The following is a 22650-nucleotide window of genomic DNA, read 5'->3' on the forward strand; positions in this document are numbered from 1 at the left end:
TCCGTTCTGTCTTGCTGTGATACATGATGGAGACCATGTTTTGTTCTTTTGCCTTAAATATATCGCTCCAATATGGAAAACGCACTTGTGTGAAACATATCAGGAAGTGTTATTTATATGTTTAATTCGCCATCTGCAAGCATTTGCTTTTGCCTTTAGAGTTTTGTGTATGTCCTTTTTACAAATATAATGCGTGATTAACTAGGACCCCCTGAATTTGAGAAGATGAAATTCCTAGGACAGGGTAATACACAATGGAACAATAACTTCCAAGGCAATTAATTATAAAGCATTTCTGTGTTATAAATGTGTCAAATTAGTGTAACCACAAATGAGTTAAAAAATTACAAAATGATGTTTATTTTTGATATTTCCAAATATCACAAGATAAAAAATCACAATTGTGAAGTACAAACATACAGTATATAGTCACTTGTTACAATGATTTCATTAAAATTACAGGTATTATAAAAAAAAGACACTTCTGTGGCCATGTATTAGTCTTCTACGCGCGTTTCGGCGAAAAGTTCGTCAGGAAAAGCCACAAATCTGTGTATTATAGCGCCAAAAATGAAGAGTCAAAGGTATATATTGTTTTTGATGATTCAGAGAGACCTGTTATCTTATAAAAGTCCACTTCAGATATGGTGACAGTAATCTCTGCGCTAGGTCAAATGGGTATGTGGTAATATATGCAGAAGCATTCAACGATTGGGGTATGTTTCTGATATTTTATATATATATATATATTATCTACTGGCGGTCGCCAGTAGATAGTTATAGTTAGGACCCTCTTACCATAGGAAATCCGCAACATTCTATTTTGAATAACTTTGGCGCCGGTCGACGAATCCTCGCGAAATTTTCAAAATAGGTGGGGCGTTGAGCTCCGCTCCTACCCTGAAAGTCTCGGGGGGATTCGTCAAGCGGGGGCTGAGATAAAAGGGGGGTCCCAAAACGCGTTTTTCCCATGCATTTTTCCATAGGACCTTTAGACAGAGCTACAGCCCGAACGGCTGAACAGAATTAAATGAAATTTGGCAGAGAGGTAGTCCTCAGGTCAAGGAAGTGCCTTTTGTAGGTTTGGTGTAAATCTGTTCAGTAGATTCTGAGAAAATAGCCTTTAAATCAATATATATATCTGAGCCAGCTTACGGTGCGCTTACGGTGCGCTTACCGTACGCGTACGGTGACGTACGCGAGCGCGATTCTGATTGGCTCTTAGATCTTAGTAAACATTCGAATCGGCCGAAACCAGGAAGCGGCGGCCGCCATTTTCTCTCTCGCACTCTGAGTGGGGCAGCATAAATGAAGCCAAAAAATGTCTAAAGGGGCAGTATATTGAGATCATAACCACCCATCAGTGATATACGGGTCCCCAAACAACCCCCAAGTCCCCAAGTTCGAAAAATCGCCGATTACGCTTACCGCAGTACGCGTACGGTAAAAAAAAATTTTTTTTTAAAAAATTATCCACACTCTCCCCACCCCGTGTGCAAATGGTGCCCGAAGGGCACCATTTGTGCATGGCATATCAAACGTATGAAAATAATAAAGAATACATTTCACAACGATGCGCATAATATGTCCCCCATGTGCGCACGGTGCGCGAAGCGCATCGTGCGTACATGGCCCATCCTGCATAACGTGGGCACGCGGTGCGCGCAGTGCACCGCGTGACCACCGTGCGTGCACGGCACTAACTGCGTAAAGTGGGCGCGCGGTGCGCGAAGCGCACCGTGCGCGCACGGGACGAACTGCGTTAACTGGGCGCGCACGCCACGAATGGCGTAAAGTAAGTTAGCATTTAAAAAACCGTACAAATTCACTGAAAAAACCATAGGTTTCACACACGTTATAGTTAGGAATTAGCATTTAAAAAACCTTGCAAATTCACTGAAAAAACCATAGGTTTCACACGTTATAGTTAGCTGTACATTTCACTCGTAAAAAACCAATGAAATTCCCCCGTTATAGTTAGTGCAGGCAACTATAACTCACGCGACCTCAATCTTCTGCTGATGACATATGTGTCTTTATGAAAAAAAAATATTTGTAATATATGTATAGCTAAAATTTAATGGAAGAAGACATGGGCAAATAAGTGTCTAAATACAGTATTAGCATCAGCAGAGGATTGCGGTCGCGTGAGTTATAGTTGCCTGCACTAACTATAACGGGGGAATTTCATTGGTTTTTTACGAGTGAAATGTACAGCTAACTATAACATGTGTGAAACCTATGGTTTTTTCAGTGAATATATATATATATAAGTTTCCCAAGTTTAAGTTCAGGATAAAGCGCCGCATGGATGACGAGCATATGTAGAACTAGGTAGATTCCCTGGATGATGTTGGGGTAAATGGGCTGCCTCAATTCTGTAGATAACCGATATAGAGATAGGCTGGCCAAAAATAACATTTATAACACAGAAATGCTTTATAATTAATTGCCTAGGAAGTTATTGTTCCATTTTGCTTTTTACAAATATAACCAGGGACTATGTACCATTTTAATAGTTCATTATAGCACTTGACATGCGCAGTTAATTGCATTTGCTGTTTGGAGTGAACTCGATAAAGGACCTATTTAATAATAGCTTCTAGTGTTGTGGGGAGGGTTTTATCTTTGTATCATGTATTATTTATGTATTAGGTATTTTTATGTCCTACGAGTTTCTATTGTGATTAATTGCTCTTAAGAATGTAGTGCTTGTGGGTTCACTACTTTGTATGTTAAAAGAAACAAAGAAATGTGATAGTTGGTAAGATAGCACAGGAGGTTAATGCACCCGCTACAAAGTTATGTGAAACTGGAAGGTACGGACTGCAAGTCACGCAGGGACCACTCATATCTTTTTTTATTGTTTCGAAATAATAAAACGAGTACCGCTTAACTGGGATAACCGCAGCGAGGATTTACGACTCTTCCAAGTTGCAAACCTGTGAAAGGCAGGATGCTGGAATCGGTAGTCAGAGTAAAATAGGAAGGTGGCACTATGGACCAGGGTGCGGTTCTTGTACCAGTGAGCAGTGTGGCAGCGGCTGTCACTAGTGGATGGCGAGGAGTCGGCATGGTGACGTATGACGCTGGCAGGACTGGCGCTAATGAAGAGGGAAGCTCTGGTACCAATACGATGAGTAACGAGATGCACCAATGGCACGTCTGGGCTGGGTGAGTAGGCGTAGGCAGGTGTGTGCAAAAAGGACACTGCTGGGCATTCTGGTGAGCGGTTACCGATGACAGTGATGATGTAAGGAGATCACCCCTATGGCACTGGTGGGCGCTGTACGGAAGTGAGACCGCGTGGGCAGTATGAGAAGCTGACACCAGTAGACCGTGGGAAGAACAGCTGGCACAAGGGAATATTCTGAGGAGGTTTCACCGGTGGGAAGTGTAGATCAGCACCAGCAGGTAGTTTGAGGAGGTGGCACTGGAGATAAGGCATTCGTGGGCAGTGTAAACTGGCACGGGTGGACAGTCTGAGCAAGAGCCACGAGAGGGCACTGCGAGGGGCAAGCACTCATGGGAAGGGCTGCCACGATGCGAATTTGCAGAGTTAGCACCGCTGGGCAATGTGAGAAAGCGGCGCGGAGGGGCAGTGTCTGGAGTTGGCAGAGTTATCAGTCCAGGCTCAGTTATCGGAGCTTGTTCTGGCCGCTATGCATCATTTCTCGCCTCGGTCTGACCCTTTCATCACCAGCCACGATTCCACATTTCCCAGGCGCCCGGAGCAGATCTGCCTCAGTGCGCTGCACTCAGCGCTCACGTACTTCCTACCTGCCGAAGGGGAGGTGGCGCGATAGGTGGAACCCTGCGACCGTCAGGTCACGGAGATCGCTGCAGCCGGAACATTAACCCAGTCTGCTATCTTACAGCCAAGCAATCAACCCAGACAGGCCTGTCACAGTCTGAATGCGTCGTGCACCTCTATTCCGTTTCACGGCTAAAAAATGACGAAGCACAAAGGGCGATAAAATAAAGCAGACGCTATGCTAGAAGGCATCCGAGGGTTCAAGGTCTCGAACAAAATAAATGACAAATAAGATTACCTTCTTTCTGGGGGAGGGGGGGTGTATTCCCTCTGTTCTCACGTCCTTCCACGATCCATGGGGGCACGGCGCCTGTACATACCAATGGGTGACGCATCAAAATAACTTTTTCAACGGTATGCGAGGCTGCCAAGAGCGGGGGGGGGGGGGGGGGCGGGGGGGAATAGTCACCTCCCAACTATTATCAAAGGACATAGACGCTCACCGTGACAGTTTCGCGGGGGCACGCCCCTTTCCTGGCGGTGTCCTATTCCAGGGCTCGTCCCTTTGAATGAACAGACAGACCCTCCTCTCGGGCCTCTGGCAAGTTCAACAATCACAGACGTGAACTGCCTTGCCCGCCGAGCGCAGAGTGTGGCCGGTTCCTGAAGGGCAGCCTCGTCTGAAAGTGTGCGAAGGGTGTGTAAGCTGAACCATTAAAAGCCAGGGTTACCCGATTTTAAAGGGCAGTATAACTAGAACATAGGTTGTGGCAAAGTAGCAGGCTCAACTTCTGCAAGAAGACAAGGATTGTGGGGAGGTTTATTTGTATTTATATAGCGCTTACTGCCCTTATCTGGGCAACACTGCCACCTCTCAAATGCCTCACTGCAGTAATCAACATGAGCCGCAATTTAAACCTCCTCCGATCCCTTTGACCTTGAAATAGTTTTGTTAAAGTCTGCAAATTATGCAGAAATACAACGACGGCGTGTATGAGGAGTGTGTAAAGAATATTCCAGATTTCGGTGGGAAAAGGCAATGACTGCACAATTACGTAATCCCCCCCCCCCCCCAGTGGCACTGAAAATATTTCACCAAAGTAAAGGGGTCATCGCTAAAGGCCCACCAGAGATGAAGGCACAGGCATTAGGCAGGGCGGCGTGCCCCCCCCCCCAGTGGCACTGAAAATATTTCACCAAAGTAAAGGGGTCATCGCTAAAGGCCCACCAGAGATGAAGGCACAGGCATTAGGCAGGGCGGCGTGGCCGTGCCTCCTCCACCACTGTCCAGCATGGCGGACACGCTCCTTGGGCGCGTGCAGCGTGAATGGGTCGGGGTTGGGTGTGTACAGCCCAGGGATGCCTTTTCACGTGTCTCCTCCGCCCTAAGTGGTGAGCTCGGCCAGGTGGCTTCCGAGGTATCAGCAGACGGGCGCCTTCCATGTCTCACACCGACATATTTGTAGCCGGCCCATTGGGGTGGGGAGAACGTCTACACCCTATACTACACCCTGCACCCATCCAGGAATATTAGACCGAATACCCAGCATGCCTACGACAAGGAGCAGATACACCTTAAACACGGATACTACTGCACTCATAACAGTATCCCCTTTAGACATTTCATACAGTCGAGTATTGACACGCTGCCAACAGCAGGCACAATACTAATCGACACACACAACTATGCACATATCTCGGAGTGCAGAGCTGGGCAGATGCGACCTGTACTTAGAGGTCCCCGTAAACACCACAATACTTTCCAATAAGTAACAGACATCAGCCAATGGAACACATTAGATAGAACAATGAGCGCGCACACAACCCAGCTCAGACATCCCATGTTTGGGCATCACCAAGGTGACAACAGTGCCAACCGTATGGATAATATGTTTTTATGCAACGCTTCACCCTGCACTGCCATTTCTAAACACCTTAACCCACAGGTGCTACTATTAGCCAGTCTATGGTGACCATTCTAGGGATTTGATGAATGTTTCGGTATATAGCTATAACATACCACAGGCCGCACAAGCATTAAGCAGAAGAATACCAACGATGAAGACATACGAGTACAATTCAGTGACAACATCCAAATAGCAAACGCGTTCAAAACCACTCCAGTATTGTATCGTATTGTAATTGCATATATGTATAGCGCTTATTACCCATGACGAGGCGTTGTAGCGCTTTTTCGGCAAGTAGCACGCTACTCCGGAACCCATAAAGGATTAGTAGTGAATTAGTACAGTGAAATATGAAAGTAATTTGAGTGGTGGATATGTTAGTTATTTGGATTGAGAAGGAGAGTGGAGGGATAGAAGACTTAATTCACAATGCACTAAGTTCATGGCACCCACTCTACAGACCTTCTAGGGGCTGGAATGCTGAGGATGGGATTGGAACCCAAGACCCACGATCGCCATTTTGTTCTAGTGGTGAACCTTCACCAATCATCACTTCCAACAGATTAGAAATAGGACCACGTACACATATCAAACTAAATTAAGCGGTACCTTATTGGTTGACCTCACCAAGCTCACATCAATCTGTCATAATATAACACACTTCTTCGGGACAACCACCACTCACACCACAGCTGGACTATGAATAATCTTAGCTACCTCAATCATGTACCTCAAGCTGGGCAGGGCGCAAAGCAATCAGTGTCCTCGAGGGATCTCTGGATACACTCACCAAACCACGACCATTACAATATTAACCACACACACTCTGCTGTTGAAGATATCCGCCTGCCGCAGAATCCTCAAGACCTGGGCTTGCAGGCACCAGAATCCGAAGGCGCTACATGGCATAAGGATGGCATTTATAGCTACAGAAACCCCCTTCATCATAATGTGTACATTTGGTTTGTTACTGATGCACAGCGAGCAAGCACATTTAGACTGTATACTATCTAGACTGACCTGTCTCTAGGCACGGTTGACAAGGATTTTAGCCTATCGCACAAACCTACATGTCTCTCAGCATCCTATCAATGGTACACATTTGATAGACTTTGTAGGAATTAAACCGGCATTGGCAGCGCCACAGGCCATAGGGTCTCGGCAGGACCGGAGTCAGTGCCAGGGGGGAAGTTGATGGGCCCATAGGCACTGTTGGGAGCAGAAAAATGATTGCATTTGGCTCAGAGGAATAGCCCTCTGGTGGGAATCCATACAGCATTCCACAGGCGCCATGGGGACCGAAAGCACTCCAGATGGGACCATCGGACACCTGAATACCTCAAAAATGGCGCAGAGATAAGAAGCTTGATCAGCTTTGGGAAGGTCTGAGTACACTTGGCGTGAAGCCGGTGCCAGTTTCTAGTTGACTTAAGGCCTCTCTTGCACTAGCCTGAAATTTACTACCTCTGGTCCAAGTCCACTACCTTTCAATGAGTTGACTCTGACCCAGCCTGCCGCCTCTAAGAGACAGACATTGCTTTGCCCATGTGCCATGGAATCAGTGCATTAAATGGAAATTTGGAAGTGTAGGTACTCTCTATCCCAGAGTCCCTGAGCAGTGTAGGTATCTCTGAATAAAAGTACTGCAACCCTGATGAGAAGTGCTGATATTCCCCCTTTCAAATTTAAGAAGTGCAGGTACACAGTACATGTCAGTACTTGCCCATTTAAAGCACTGAATGGAACGATTTCTTCTTAAGAGGGTCATCCCAGAAACTCAAAAAGAGAAGAAACATGTAAGCATTGGGAAGAGCAAGTGAAAAAAGCTGAGAGTGAGGCAGGCCCTTAGGCACTCCAAAGGGAAGGTGGCCGGGCCCTTTCACCAGGTCGGTCAGGAGGCTTCGCTAGCTGCCTATCACGGACAGGGTTTTTTGCGGTTTCATCTTGGCTTTTCAAGGCCTTCAACCTATGCTCAGGGGACATTTTAGGTTTTCACAATCATTGCATGAGCCTAACGTAACTCCTGCAGTCTCTGCGGCGAAAGAGGTAGGGGTGCACCGCAAGCAGCTCAAGACCTTTCTGTATCTGAGCTGGGTGCCATTTTAACACTTCTGGTAAAAAAAATTCTCCCTTGGGTACTCACAAACACTGCCCATGTGAAGTGATCATTGGAGATCTAGAGTTCCTCTAGATGGGAGGCATTATTCCACTTTCAGGGTGGAGGGAACAGGTAGAGGCCAGCTTCTTGGGGGGCACAGTCTAGGGGCAAACCCTCACCAGACTGGTATGACTGAAAGGTGGGACACATATGCTGTGGCAGAGCCCATCCCAAATCCGACAATTAACATAAGATGTCTCCACCCCAGCCCTACCAGCTTTAAAGACCATAACAGGCACATGGTCGCCTTTGCCTGAACCACTGTCCTTTCAGAGACAGGCTCATCTAATATAGGACTGACAGTCTCATGGCAACCAGTTCTCAAGTTTGACAGTGAAAGCTAGACATTAAACATTTGTGCTTTGCCAATAATGCCCTCTATGAGCTCCCTGGAGGTCCGCGCCTGTGGCCTCAATTGCTCCCACCACTGCTCCTGGGAAAAGGTGGCAGAGTCCCAACCCGCCCTGGCATCAGGCTTTGTCTGCTACCAACTTCCGACCGGTTGGCTTATTTTGTCTCAATTATCTCAGCTGGTAACTGCCTGGCAGAGCATCAAGAGACACTGGCACATGTCCTGCCGTCTGTCCAGAATCTATCCCCGTCCTCCGGCTTGCAGCCAGCACAGCCACCGGCTGTACGGTACTAGTACATAGCCCAAAAACATATGTTTGCAATGTTATTACTTCTCTGGCAGAGAAAGGACAGTGGTGTTGGATCAGATCTAAAGCTAGAACTGCAACACCCAAAATAACTTAACACAGGGATCGCCACCCTTTCTGTAATAAGAGCTACTTATGAAACATGAAAATCATCCCAAACTACTAATAATATTAGCATTGTAGTAGTGACCACATCCAACAAGATTACATTAGTAGCCTCACCATTCAAGATTACCTACCATGATCACCCCAGTGCATCAAGCAGGGTAGCGAGGAGTAAAGTAAACAAGCATTGGCATAGCCAATAGGTCTCACCTTTGGGACCTTATAAGTGTTTAGCCACAGTGAATGGTTTTGCCAAAGTCTTTAAACTAGGTTGTAGAGCAGTGTGGCTGCTGTGCAGCATGTTGAAAAGTTATAATAAAAACGTGTTATAAGTATTTTTCTTACCTTATATATAACCAAGAAGACATTATGTACAACTGACAGACACAGACACACACACAGACACACACACAGGGTATAACGGACCTGCGCCTTTTAATAGACCATGACAGTAATACTTGCTTGGCCAGGGAGGAAGTGAGAGTTTGCCAAAAGCATGCAAATCAGCTCAGAGAAGTAGACTGGGTAAGAAAGCAGGCTCCTAAGGAAATCATGACCCCCTATACAGGGGTTATCCCGGGAGGCCAGAATTACGAAGCAGTGCTGACAACAATGTGACAAGAAAAGACAGATGACGGATCATAATGCGCCACAATTTGTGACAGTATTAGGATTGTCACTTCTGCACCTAGAAATACGGGCAGGACAAAATTGCACCTCACTAGTACCAGTTTAAAACCTGAACACTGCAATCGGCCACCAGCTGAAAGGACACCAGTTAACACTTGCAAAGAGTCTGCCATTGCGCTCTTTAATAACCTTTAATCAGTGTGAGATTAAAAAAATATATTTTTATTGGCAAAGTCTGCTAGTGGTGCAGAAGATGCTGCATTACGTGATTAATCCATAATCATGCAGAAAAGGGCCAGTTTTGCAACATTCCAGTAGCCCGGAGTATAGTTAATTTACGGTCACGTTGATGCCAGTGCCCATATTACTTACTATCGATCCCACCTTCACAACTGTTTGAAGTGTGCCTGCAGTTTACACGAAACTCGAAAATGCAGGTGTCTGAATGTTGTCCCATTAAACGAGGGGGAGCGCCTCTCACAAGCATTGCTCCATGCCACACATGCGTCCAAAAGCACATCCACCTTCAGCATGTGGATCCTGGAGCCCTGCTAGTGCTCATGGTTGTATCGGTGCAGTGAATCTGCAGGCACAGAGATCAATGAAGCAGCAACAGCAGCATTGTTCCTCAGAGGGAAACTGAACACACAGCTGAAGACACCCACAGAAAGGGTAACATAAGCACAGTCAGATTTAAAGCACAACCATTTCACTGCCCGTCGCGGCCAAGTGAGAGAGTGAGTGCGCAGACTGGCACTCTGTAAAACTTGTCCTGCTATCTGCTGCATGAGCGCGAGTCACAAGCTGACACCACGCAGACTCCACAGCAATATAAACAAGTGATGCCACACGCAAGCAGCATCGCGATCGGCGGTCTTCACTTTTGAAGCACTGCACTCGTGCTTGTGGCAGCATCCACCTTGCGGGAGCGTGCAGCGGCCATATGTTTGTAATGAACGTGGCCGCGCTGCTGCTCGCTCCCGCAAGGTGGATGCCGCCACAAGTGCAGTGCTTCAAAAGTGAAGACCGATGGCTAAAGGAACTCCTAGACCAGCGCATACGTGCTGCCTAGGCGAGACCTAAAAAAGGCTTTGTCACTTTGGAATACTTTTACATAGGTATTACGTACTAGCTTGAATGCCCCTGGCACCAAGGTAATCCAATTAGTAAACTTTAACTATATTCTGGGAATTCAACCATTTTTCACCAAACATCAACTTATAAGTTCTGAAAATACACTCATTTTCGCCTTGAATACAGAATTTTCAAATTTTGCTACACATGTATTAATTCAGCCAATCAAAAGTTTTTAATTTAGTAGGCTGGGCTTGACACAGGAGAGCTTCTTACAGACAGCTGGAGAGCTACTAGTAACTCGCGAGTTACTCGTTGCAGAAGCCTGGTTTAACGACTGGTGATCCTATGTAAAATGTGACTACAAATCTTGTGCAAGGTCATTGTACGCATCAAAGGCAGGCAACAGGGCTAAGGCCTTCCACTTCTACATTTTGTGTAAAAAGATGACCTGCTCAGTCAGGCATCATGTAAAAATAAAAAAAACATTGCTGAATAAAAGTGATACTGATGCTGTATCATTTCAGGTACAAAACTTAGTAAAATTAAATTTTGGTTAACAATTTTTAAAGAGGGACACATTTCAAATATGAATGGTGGGTGATAGGGGCACGATAAGAGTGGGCTGAGGGTTCCTTATTCAGCTTATGCTCAGAGGTAAAAATGCCGTTAGGGCAATGGTTACATTATACTTAGGGTTTCAGTAATGGGTGGGGTGGTTATTGGACAAAATATTGAGTCATAAATATCGAGTGACACTAATATCGAGTTTTAAGTAATATCGTTTTCAAGAATATCGTTTTTATCCCTTACACTAATATCGCAGTAAAAATATATTTTTTAATTATTTTAATGTGTTTTAAATAATATTGTAATTGTATATGTTATATATTGTTTGTATAATTGTTGTTAATGGTTTTCAAACATAGTTTGTAATTTTAAGTTATTTGTAATTTTAATTTAATTGTTAATAGTAATTTATAGTGTTGTAGCAGGTTGTGAGGTTTATAGCGGTACATGGTGGAAAATTCATAGAGTATAATTAATTAAGACTTCATTTTTAATTACTATAAATTATTTAATTCATAATTATGTAAACTGTGTAATTATTATTTTTAATCTTAGATTTTAGGTGTGGTATAGGTTGGGGGGATATTTATGTAATAATTAATTACCATTCTTTTTTTATGAATTAGTTAATTGATAGTTAATTATGTAAATTGTGTAATTATTATTTTGTAAGTTATATTTTAGGTGTGCGTTGTTAGGTTTGTAGGGGTATATGGTGGAAAGTTAATTAAGTAATAATTGATTAATTATTAATTATTTTTTTAATTGATAATTACGTAAGTTGTGTTATTATATTTTTTAAGTTATATTTTAGGTGTGGTTTGTAGGGGTAAAGGGTAGAAAGTTGATTAAGTAAATTTCACATTGTAATAATTAATAATTTTAATAAAAATGTGTAATTTATTTATAACTATGTAAATTATGTAATACGTTTATTTATTATGCTATATTTTACATGTGTGATGTGCTTTTAGGGGGATAGGGTGGGAAGTTAGTTAAGTAATAATTAAATTAATTAACAATTATTTATTCATTATTAATTATTTTATTGCCTAATATGTTCATTGTGTTATTTTTTATTTAAATTATATCTTAAATTTGGGCTGCTAGGTATGTGGGAGTATAGTGTGGGAATTTAATTAAATAATCACATCTTTTATTTGATAATTATTTTAACAAATTATAATTATGTACATATTTTTTCATTTTTTAAATGTGTGTATGTATATATGTATGTGTGTATATATATATATACATACATTCCAGTTGCAAAGTATAGCGCGCTCTCGGTTAGGGTTTTTCAACAGCAATCTTTATTCCAACGTAACGCGTTTCGAGAGTGAACTCTCTTGATCTGTGATCAAGAGAGTTCACTCTCGAAACGCGTTACGTTGGAATAAAGATTGCTGTTGAAAAACCCTAACCGAGAGCGCGCTATACTTTGCAACTGGAATCCAAATTATTGCCGGCTGTGGCTCTACCGGCTTTTGCGCGCCACCAGACAATGGGCGGATATCCTAGGAGGAGCTGAATTCGTCTGAAAATATATATATACATATATATGATTTTTATGTTAATAGTTTATAATTTTGTTCAATTAATACATGTATAAAAATATGGTTTGAAGTGAAGTACTTTCGCTACTGCTGCACAGACTGCATTAGGAATAGTTACTTTTACCCCTCTTGAGTTCAACGCTTCCCCTACTGTTGCACAGAGTGGAGTTGGAATAGTAAATGTTACCCCTCCTGACTCCAAGCTTTCCCTAATGTTGCACCAACTGGAATGGGAATAGTACATTTCACCCCTTGAGTCCAACGCTTTCCATATGTTGCACACACTGGAGTGGGAATTGAACATTTTACCCCCCCTGAGTCCAACGCTTTCCCTACTGTTGCAACAACTGAAGTGGGAATGGTATATGCACTATTTCTAAAATGTAACCATTTTGTTAATATTGTTTAAATATATATTATTATATGTGTTTGTGTATATAATTTTATATTTTTTATATTAAGATATGTATGTTATTTTTAAGTATTTATTTTCTATAGTTTACTAAATTGGCAATTTATTTGGTATAGTTATATTTATACGTGTTATATTAGTACAGTAAAAACATTGAAAAGCATAATATAAATTAAAATTATTATTTTCAACGATAGTTTTACATTGCATACATATGTGTTTAAATAAGTATGTGTTTTTATATATATCTTTGAATACTATTTAAACATTTAATTTATATATTAATGTTACAAGTTAAAATAGTCAATATTTTGTAACTATATATATATTTAAAAAACTGTATTTTGTATATATATTTTCGATATTGGTGCAAAATGATATATGTTTCTGATATGTTGATACCTTTATATGAAGAGAAAAACTATATTTTTATGATCGATATTTTTGACACAATATTTTGGTAACACAGTATTTATGGTTTAGTGGGGGGGTGGCGGGAGGAGTGAAGGTACTGTGCTCAGGATCAGTGCAGCAACATAAGGGCAGGGGATGGAATCCGGAGCAGAAAGAGTTAAAAAACTGGTGATGTGAAGATCAGCGGGCATTGTGAGGGTGGATTGACGCTGTTTGCCAGTTCGCTCTTTGGCGCCATTTGCACGTGGGCGACGAGAACGGTAAATGAAGTAAACATGCCAATGAATGCGCCAGCCAGTAAAAGCTAGGTACGTTGTTTGTTTCGCCGTGCCCTGGAATCCTAATGGACACGTGGAGTGCCTCAATTTTAGAAAACTACCCGAGAGTGGTGTGCGCGCGCGCTACAAGGGAAAACCAGCGCGACCAGCGCTGACCGCTATCTATTTCCAATTGCGATAATTGGACACAGATGGCGCTACTGCTCGCTCCTGAGCACCCTAGGCCACAGTAAACAGAAGGCCAATTGCGTGTTGTCTTTCTAAGAAAGACGCATGCAAAGGCCAATAGAGTGTGTTTAAAGTTGAACAGCCCTTACTTAAAGTCTCGCAGAGCAACGCATGCGCGCTGGCTCAGGTGAGACCTAAAAAGTGGAATTTTGCACCAGTCAAACCCCTACTCAAGGAGCACTTCCCAAACCAAGAGGTTAATCCTGTGCTTATCAATTACAGGCCTATCTCCCCGCTTCCATGCGCCAGGAAATTACAGAAGAAGTCGGTTTTCGGGCAACTGATAAGATCTGTGGCAAGAAACGGTCTGCAGGACTCACCCCAAGTAGGCATCTGAGCTGACAAAAGCACTGAACTGATGTTGACGTCAGTTCTGGCTCACCTGCGGGGACTGCAGACAGAGGTAGCATGTAAGTAGGGCCAGACTGGGACAAAAATGTAGGCCTGGGCACCAAAAGAAATAGAGGCCCCTATAAGCAAACCCTATAGCTAAATAAACAAGCATTGGTACAGCCAATGGGTTTCACTTATGTGAAACCTATTAGCATTGTCAATGTTTTTTAAAAAAAATATTGCACAACAGCCATGGCTTAAAGTAAATAAAAACAAACACTCCACTTTTTTCCGCTCCAAAATGAGAGTCTGAGGGTCCCTGTGAAAGTACTCACTCTATGTAGTGCCCAGAAATACTCCAACTTACATAGTGGAAGAGGCTGGTTGTGGATCTCCCCAGAGGACTTCAATCATGAAATACAACTCGCTTCTCGGAAACCTTGTTGCACTCGTATTGAGAAATGTGTTTATGTCTGGTGATTCCCATGGCACGCGCTGAGGTGAGACATCCGAACATGAGGAGCAAATATGCATGTGGAACACCTATACACGAAGAGTAGTTAACATAACTCATCTGTGCCTTGAAGTCCAATAAATTTCACAGCCATTTGAATGCTAGATGATATAGCGCAAATGTTACCCCAGTGCACAAGAGAGCTTTACGTGCACAAGAGTGCTTTACACATGCACCTGATTACATCACATCACCAGTAGCGGCCGGCCGCCCCCTCTACCAAAGTGGCGAGGCGGGTGGAAGGTGGGGAGATCGGAGAAAAAAAATAATAATAATAAAATAAAAAAATAACTTACCTGAATGCCGCCACCCGCCACATTGCACTCCTCGAGTCTTCTAGGCACAGGCTCCCAGACTGCACTGCGGCCAGTCCTGATTGGCCTGAGGGCGGTCATCTTGCGCTCCCAGCCAGACTGAGAAGCTGTGCCTGCTCTCTCTAGCCACAGCAACGCAGCTGGGGCTGGAGAGAGCTTCAGTACGCATGACGGTTTAGCTGGTCTGACGAGGCCGGCCTAACTGTCATGCGCACACTAACAGTGCCCATCACTCCTCCACTAGCAGTGTCATCTGTTGAACCCGCCCTCAAGACTAGTCAGAGTCCTTGGGATGGGTCCAGGGGGATTCAAATAAAACGATAATAGAACGGGTTTAAAATCAGTTTTAATTGAGGGTGGTGGCAGAGGGGGGAGGTGCTCCTCCACCCTAATGGAGGGACCACCGATGGGTCAGATGTTTAGGCAGGGGTAATTTAAGTGCTTTTTCCCTGAATCACAGAAGGTTGAGTGGACACCACTGGAATTGAACCGGTTTCCTCTGTTGTAAAGTCAGACAAATATGCTGTTAGGCCACATCTTCTCCACTCTATGTTGCATATTTAAAACCCTGAAAATATGGGCTACCACGCGTGACCTAGAGATTATCAACATTTACACAGAGGAACACTTGGTACGTTGAGCCACCTTGCCTGCTGTGTTAAAACACCATATGAAGTGTGGTTTTGTTACACATACATTCGGCTCAAAATGTAACCCATAAACATATTGCGTAAAACACGCTCCTTGAAGTGGACCAGAAGTAAACCATTGCAATCAGCGAAACGCATGGAAAAAATCCTTACGAATCATCACATTAACAGTGAAACACCTGCAATACCGTAACCGCTTTGCACATATACAAGCCACCTCAACCTTATGTTTCCTGATGTCAACTTATCAACGGTGAGGTCCCTAAAATGGATTGAGTGCACTGTGAACCTCGTCTTTTTAAAGCATGCGTACAATGCAAAGCACACCAGTTGGTCTCAACTGCCCATGTATGGCTCTTCTAGCACTCAAGTGTTGTGCAGAAGTGCAGGGCTATAAGCGAGCATCCAGGTGACCCGAGTGTTATGGGATGGGCATTAGGGCGTTGGGGCTTGCGGATCGGGCTATGGACAGTCTACAGGCGTGAACAATGAAGGAGATCAGAACATTACCAAGGAGTGCTGGGACGCTGAGAATTCCTGTTAAATGAATAAGCCCCAAAGTAAAACATCAGAAGTGGTGCCCTGAACAATAAGGTTTTAATTTAGAAAATGTGCCCGTAATCTGCTAGCCAGTCACATGGGAAATAAGATCATACCAAAAGGCAGTCCCCGAGTAAGATTGACAATGAAGGCGTCCAACTATAAGAGCAATAACAAATGCTTTGATGCATCAGAAAACAAAAAAAGGTCAATTTAATGGGCCCTGTTTTTTCGACCTAACCACAACCATAAATTCAAAATGCTCTTGGACTTCACCATCCTTGCACCAACGAAGAGGGCAACGCCCACCGCCAACGAGAGCAGCATCCTAGCATTTACTGCACACAATACTGCTTTAAAGATGCTTTTGTACGGTGCTGCCTCAGAAAGATGAAAGACTGTGACTGGCGAAGGAGGAGCTGCGCTTGTACCGTGCAGGTCAAAGCATCTGCTGGTATTCGGGATTTGCCACTGGAGCAGACCAACACAAAACCTGCGTTGATATGTAGTCGAAAATGAAGGAACAAGAGAAGGCGAAATTTACCTACATAAGATGTGGCCACTCAGCACAAAGCTGATGGGGAGCCTCATGCCGTGACAACAGACAGCATGGGAGCTCTCCCGCTGTTTGTAATAAAAAATATAAAACAAGCATTTACAATGCAATAGGTCTCGCAATTGCGGATTTTGAGCTATTATCATTGTAAATGACAATGCCTTTTATTTATGGGTTTAAAAAACCGGGAATAATAAAAGGCATTGTCATTTACAATACCAATAGATCACATTTTGGAAAATGCGAGACCTATTGTATTACAGAGTGCGCGGTGTCCCTGAAGTGGGCGCCGCGATCCGCATTAAGGTAAAAAAAAAAATAACACTGAAACAGAGTACTGTACGGGAACAGAGCAGACTACACAGTGCGAGGAGCGGGCTGGGAGGGCACACTGAACATAGTGCAAGAAGGTGCACACTGTACTGTACACGGGAAGGCAGACTGCATATAGTGGGAGGGGAGGGTGCGCGCTGCACTGTACGAGACGAGAGGTGCGCACTGCACCGTACGCGAGGAGAGGGTGAGCACTGCACTGTACAAGAGAGGGCAGACTGCACATAGTGCGCAACGAGAGTGTACACTGCACTGTACAGGAGAGGGCAGACCACACAGTGCAATAAGAAGGTGCGCACTGCACTCTGTAAGTGGGGACTTCAGATTTCCCAACAATCACGCTAGCATATCTTGTGAACATACATTGTATGAGAAGCAGGCCGTGGGGGGGGGGGGGGGGCTCAACACCTGAACTCAATTCACCTGCCTTAAAGTCCAGCTGGTGAAGTATATGGTAGAAGGACAGACTGCAGGGTGTGAGTTGTATAGGGCAGACTGCACGCTGTGAGGTGTACAAGAAAGAGTCTGTTGTAGAATGTAGAAGGCAGACTGCACGCTGTAGGTTTATAACACAGGCTGCAAGCTGTGAGGCGAATATGGCAGACTGCACGCTGTAGAGTGCATATGCAGACTGCATGTTGTAGAGTGCATAAACAGACTGCACGCTGTGAGGTGTATAGAGCAGACTATACGCTGTAGAGTGCATAGGCAGACTGCACGCTGTGAGGTGTATAGGGCGGATTGCACGCTGTGACGTGTATAGGGCATAGTGCAAGCTGAGAGGTTTATAGGGCAGACTGCACGCCATGAGATGTATAGGGCACAGACTGCACGCAGTGAGGTGTATAGGGCAGACTGCACTCTGTAAGGTGCATAGGTCAGACTGCACACCGGGAGGTGTATAGGGCACAGTGCACGCTGTGAGATGTATAGGCCAGACTGCACGTTGTGAGGTGTGTACACGAGACAGTGTTATAATCCGTGGTGCACAAGCTAGACTGCACTCCGTGCTGGGGGTGTTACGGCAGATTACCGTAGATGAGACTGCACTTAACGGGCTGCATCGTCTGGTTTGGGAAGCAGGCTCTCCACAAGCAGTGAGTAAGAACCATGCCGGAGCCCGGGCGTGTTTGGGATGCGCCACCTCAGAGGTGACGCCTCTTCTGGTGGAAGCGTGTTTGTATGCGGCAGATGCCTCCTCCGTCCAGGCTGGATTAAGCAGGCAGTAGCGTCCTAATGCTCCCCACCCAGGGCAGGTTCTGTTGGGGAAGCAGGCAGCATTGCAGGCACCGGCGGCCACAGCTGGGGGGGGGGGGGGGAGGCTTTTCCTGGCGTCGCATATGTAGCAGCGGCAGTGCCGCTTCCTCCCGAACAGATCCAGCAGCAGTACTAGCGAGCGGCGGAGACAGGCTGCACATAGAAAGGTTCCGGTTCAAGTGGGTGGTAACATCTGGCAGAGCTTAGAGGGAGAGCGCCAGCCAGCATCCAAACGCCATTGTAAACAAGCTGGAAAAAAGTGCTTACCGACTAATTAAAGGAGACTGTATAACGTCGCAAGTAAAAGATCCAGTCCGGATGGGCCGTCCCAAAAGGAGACAGGGCGGTAACAAAGAAGCCTCATTTTCAATCGGAAGCCAGCGTTTACCATGACCGATGACGCCAGCCAATGAAAAATAGGGGCAGGGCTTCAACCCCACTTCTAAAATATACCCTAGTACAATATGCCTCGCAGAGCGAGTAGCGCATGCGTGCTGCAACGCTAGGTCTGCGAGACCTAAAAAGGGACTGCCAGAAACATGCAGGCGGTGAAAGGACACACCACCGAAAGCAGTACTTGCTCCAGGGCACGATGACAGAGGCGAGGAGGAGGCACTGACCTGCAAGGAAACAAGAGTGACGTGTGAGCCAGCCAATGGTAAGTAAAGTGATGTAGAAGCCACACAGTGGTGAGTAAATGTAAGTAATAGGCGGGTTCAAAGCCCCTTTTTAAAAAAAAATTCAATACAACAGATTTCACAAGCACAGCTCAAGTGAAACCAAAAAAATGGCCCACATTTCCAAACTAGGTCAGTTTGAACTTGTAAAAACGTGCTGCATAAGGTTTTTGCAAGGTATGTGAGACTGCATGGATTTTTGAGCTAGATGCAGGTAATGTTTGTGGTGATAGGGCTAATTTCCTGCACCTGGCACGGGAGTGCCCTGAGGTAAAGGGCTTTTGGACGGAGGTGGTGGAGCGTATTAGAGGCAGCGTGAATAGGCGAGTGCAGTTGACGCCCACCCATTGCCTATTGGGGTTAATAGGGAAACCTAAAAAGCAAAGCAAGACAGTATAAGATTCAAGCAATTACTATTGGTGCTAGCGAGACGTAGAATTGCTATTGTGTGGATGGGGGTGCGGCCTCCCGAGGTCACCGCATAGATACGTGATGTGGGAGAATGGACATTAGTGAGGAAGTTCACATGAAGAGGAGTCGCAGAGATGAAAAATTAGAGGATGACTTAAGACTTTGGAGGGAGCTCTGCCATGATCTACTGGCCAATGGCCTGCAGTCTGGTTCGCAAAGCCCAGCGGGAGAGCGTTGCCAGGCGGGGTGCGAAGGGCAGGGGGATTAAATATGTCTATTATACTTGAAAGTTGCTTGTGGATGGGAGGATCCAGCGGACGGACTGATCTCTTGAACTGTACCACATTATCACATGACTATATGATTATTTTTTGCTGGCCTCTGTTGCACATCTGTATTTTGTTACTGGGTAAAACGTTAAATAAAGTTCTGTAAAAAAAAAAAACGTTTGTGGTGATATCAGGGAAATCAATAGCAAAAAGCAGCCCACCAGACCACAAAACTGGCCCACAAACTACTAAAAAAATCAGTCCACACACTGATCTATCAGACCAGAACATTGTCCTATAGGTTAGTCTGACCCTGCATGTAAGCGCTGATTAAACTCAACCGCTCAGCTGCTTTGGATACCAATGACAATTCCACACTCTCTATTATCTACTCTGCAAGGTAGGCATTTCGAGAACCCCTCTTACATGGTTACTGTCCTTTCTGACAGATAGCAATTCTGTTTGTACCGTACTTCTGTTGCAAGCCCACATTTTTCAGCTGAGGTGTCGCTGATGGATCTATATTGAACTCCTATTATTAAAAGTCTGCACGCACCCTTTAGCCAGCCACCCACCTGGCTGCAGCATATTTCGAAAGTATACAAGGATAGCTACCACACGCTCTGAAGAGAGCCCGCAAGAGCTTCCTTGATGGACCACTGCTTTCCACTTAATCAATGGAGAATGTCAACCGATTTTATGGAGATCAATTCGTCCTGGACCGAGCTTCTCTTGACCACTCAGGAGTCATTCACTGGGCCTGCTCTTAACTGGCCTGAAATCCTGGCCTTCTATTGCTCACTGCGGTGCCAGGAGGCAACCTGGGTATTCACCCTGCTTCCAATTTAAAAACCCAGGGGCTCAAAGTTGCACATATTTGTTTTTTCCAAATACATTTATTTATGCATTTTTATACAGCACAAACTTTACCCAGAGGTGTCAGAGTGTATTACAATAGAACAAAGTAAATTACATAAGGAATGGGAGTAGCATGGAAGCAGGTAAAACTACGTATAGGTACTCGTGTTGGAATTTACATATTAACAAGTTACAGATATATTTACGATTATAAAAACAAAAGGTAGTACGATTAAGGTTACACAAGTACAGAATACATATTTACAAAATTGAGCTCTCGTGAAGGTCATGTTGCAATCAGGGTCATGACCTGGGTTGAGGCAAATTATTCACAGTAGTGTCTGTGGAAGAGAAGAGTTTTAAGATCTGTTTTGAAAATCCGAAAAGAGGCGGTGGTCCGAAAGGCTTGGAGGTAGCGAGTTCCAAATTCTAGTCACATTACCTGATAAGGCCAATAACTTATTTTCCTTTGGCCGAGACGAAATCAATCTGTGCCCTAGTCAGCCTAGACGCGTTTGGGGGGCTACGTTATTTACCTGTAGGCACAAAAGAAACATCTATATTGCCTCCAACATGTTCAGAAGGTCACTGGTCACCTCATCACCAGTACTTTATCACACAGCTGCACCGGCTCCTCATTTACAGCAGGGAGTATTTTTGAGACCACAGTGATAGTTCAGAGAGCAATCAATCTCTCAAAGAGTTCTTAGATTGATGGCTGTTAAATGTACTCGACATACCGGCAGAGGCCCTTGCACGTCGAATCAATGAATTCGTGCTGTCGCCTGTGCCTGCTCGGTGACCTATTGTGACAGACACGGCCTATTAAAATATTGAATATTTCACGCATGCTTCTCTGGGTTGAACAATCGCCGTCTAAATTCAGGAAACGTATTAAAACGTTTTTGTTTACACAACTCCCTCCTTTCTTAGTCTCAAAACTCGGGATGGGCATTTTTCTTATCGCCATGAAGTTTGTTCGTAATGCCTCTCTAACGACAGCACATAATATTTCATAACTGCTTTTTCACGCGCCTCCTGCCAGATCGAATGGCCAAACGGAACGTCGTCCATTTGCTACCTTTAAAAGGCTGGGCTAGCGTTAGACCCATGAGAGGCATCGGCTAACACACAAAAAAACAACCTGCTCTGGCCCAGCCCTTCTAGCCTTTCAGAGGTTATTTGGCTGAATGACCCAGAAATATCCCAGCGTTCCCATAAGCCTGTTTGCAGTCCTGTCTCTCACGCAGGAGGCTGGGAATTTTTATCACGCACCTTCAGTGGTGACGGCAAGCTAGAAGAGTTGATATACAAGGGAGTGAGGTGAAAACGCTCGAGGATTCGGGGCAACGAAAGCAGGTGTTGTCATGGGGCATTGGGGGCATCTATCCCTGCGGGTGTGGGGCAAGTCCACAGGCCTAGAGATAGTACTCACGCACACTCGGCCCGCAGGAGGCATGAAGACAAAACTACCTCCAACCGCCCTGAAGTGGAACATCTGGGGTATTAAGCGCTATACAAACGCTCCCGTACAACACCAGGCTTCCCTATATAGATAGGTGAAGCTGACAGAGCTGGTGTACTGACAGTCAAGAATCAGGCACTCTTGTGAGGGACTCTGCCCCAACCCTGCCAGCTTTTCAGAGGGCCTGGCCTCTGAGGAAACTCCTCATTTTCTTAAAGGCTGCTCTGCCTCTGCATTTCTGGCCTGCTGCCCCCTGCAACAGTAATACTGCTACAGACAGCCTTAGGCTGCCAGGCTCTGTCGTTTTATTCAAGTTTTAATGATCTAGATTAGAGCTAGGACCTCTTGAGTTCTGCCCTTGAAAGAGGAGTGGTCACTTGCCATAGTAAAATATCATGTGGTGACGTGATAAATGGACGGAAACAACAATAAAACAACCAGATAAGCAAAATAACCAGTTTGGTCGCATTCCACGCGAAAAGCGGCTAGTGCAACGAAGAGTGACTCCCCTAAGCCAGCCCTTCACACAGGAAGGGCGCCCTGAAGCAATGCGCCTATCCCAGAGCCTTGCAGTCAGTATTTTTGCTTCAAATATATTTTTTAATGCTTTAGAGGAAGATTAAAGTTAGCTTCAAAACAGCCGAATGTCGAACTACAATTTAGACCAACACTGTCAAACATAGGTACAGGAAAGCCCCAAACAGGACATATTTTCAGGCTATTCACTC

The 22650-nt window shown here is 44.7% G+C and overlaps 1 protein-coding gene across 2 annotated transcripts in view; it reads right to left on the reverse strand.

Moving 5' to 3' along the window:
• Positions 1 to 22650, reverse strand: part of LOC146772802 (SMAD family member 4-like) — a 271678-nt gene that overhangs the window by 233884 nt on the left and 15144 nt on the right. Inside the window, exon 1 of one of the 2 annotated variants that reach the window (XM_085639805.1) lies at positions 4053 to 4169. The exons of the other annotated variant lie outside the window; for it this stretch is intronic. Coding sequence (XP_085495931.1) covers positions 4053 to 4149 — 97 coding nt within the window. The 5' untranslated portion in view covers positions 4150 to 4169. Of the gene's footprint in view, positions 1 to 4052; positions 4170 to 22650 lie in introns of those variants that run through there. 2 annotated transcript variants of the gene reach the window in all.

Source organism: Triturus cristatus, chromosome 12 (genome assembly GCF_964204655.1).
Source record: "Triturus cristatus chromosome 12, aTriCri1.1, whole genome shotgun sequence".
NCBI classification, from domain to species: Eukaryota; Metazoa; Chordata; class Amphibia; order Caudata; family Salamandridae; genus Triturus; species Triturus cristatus.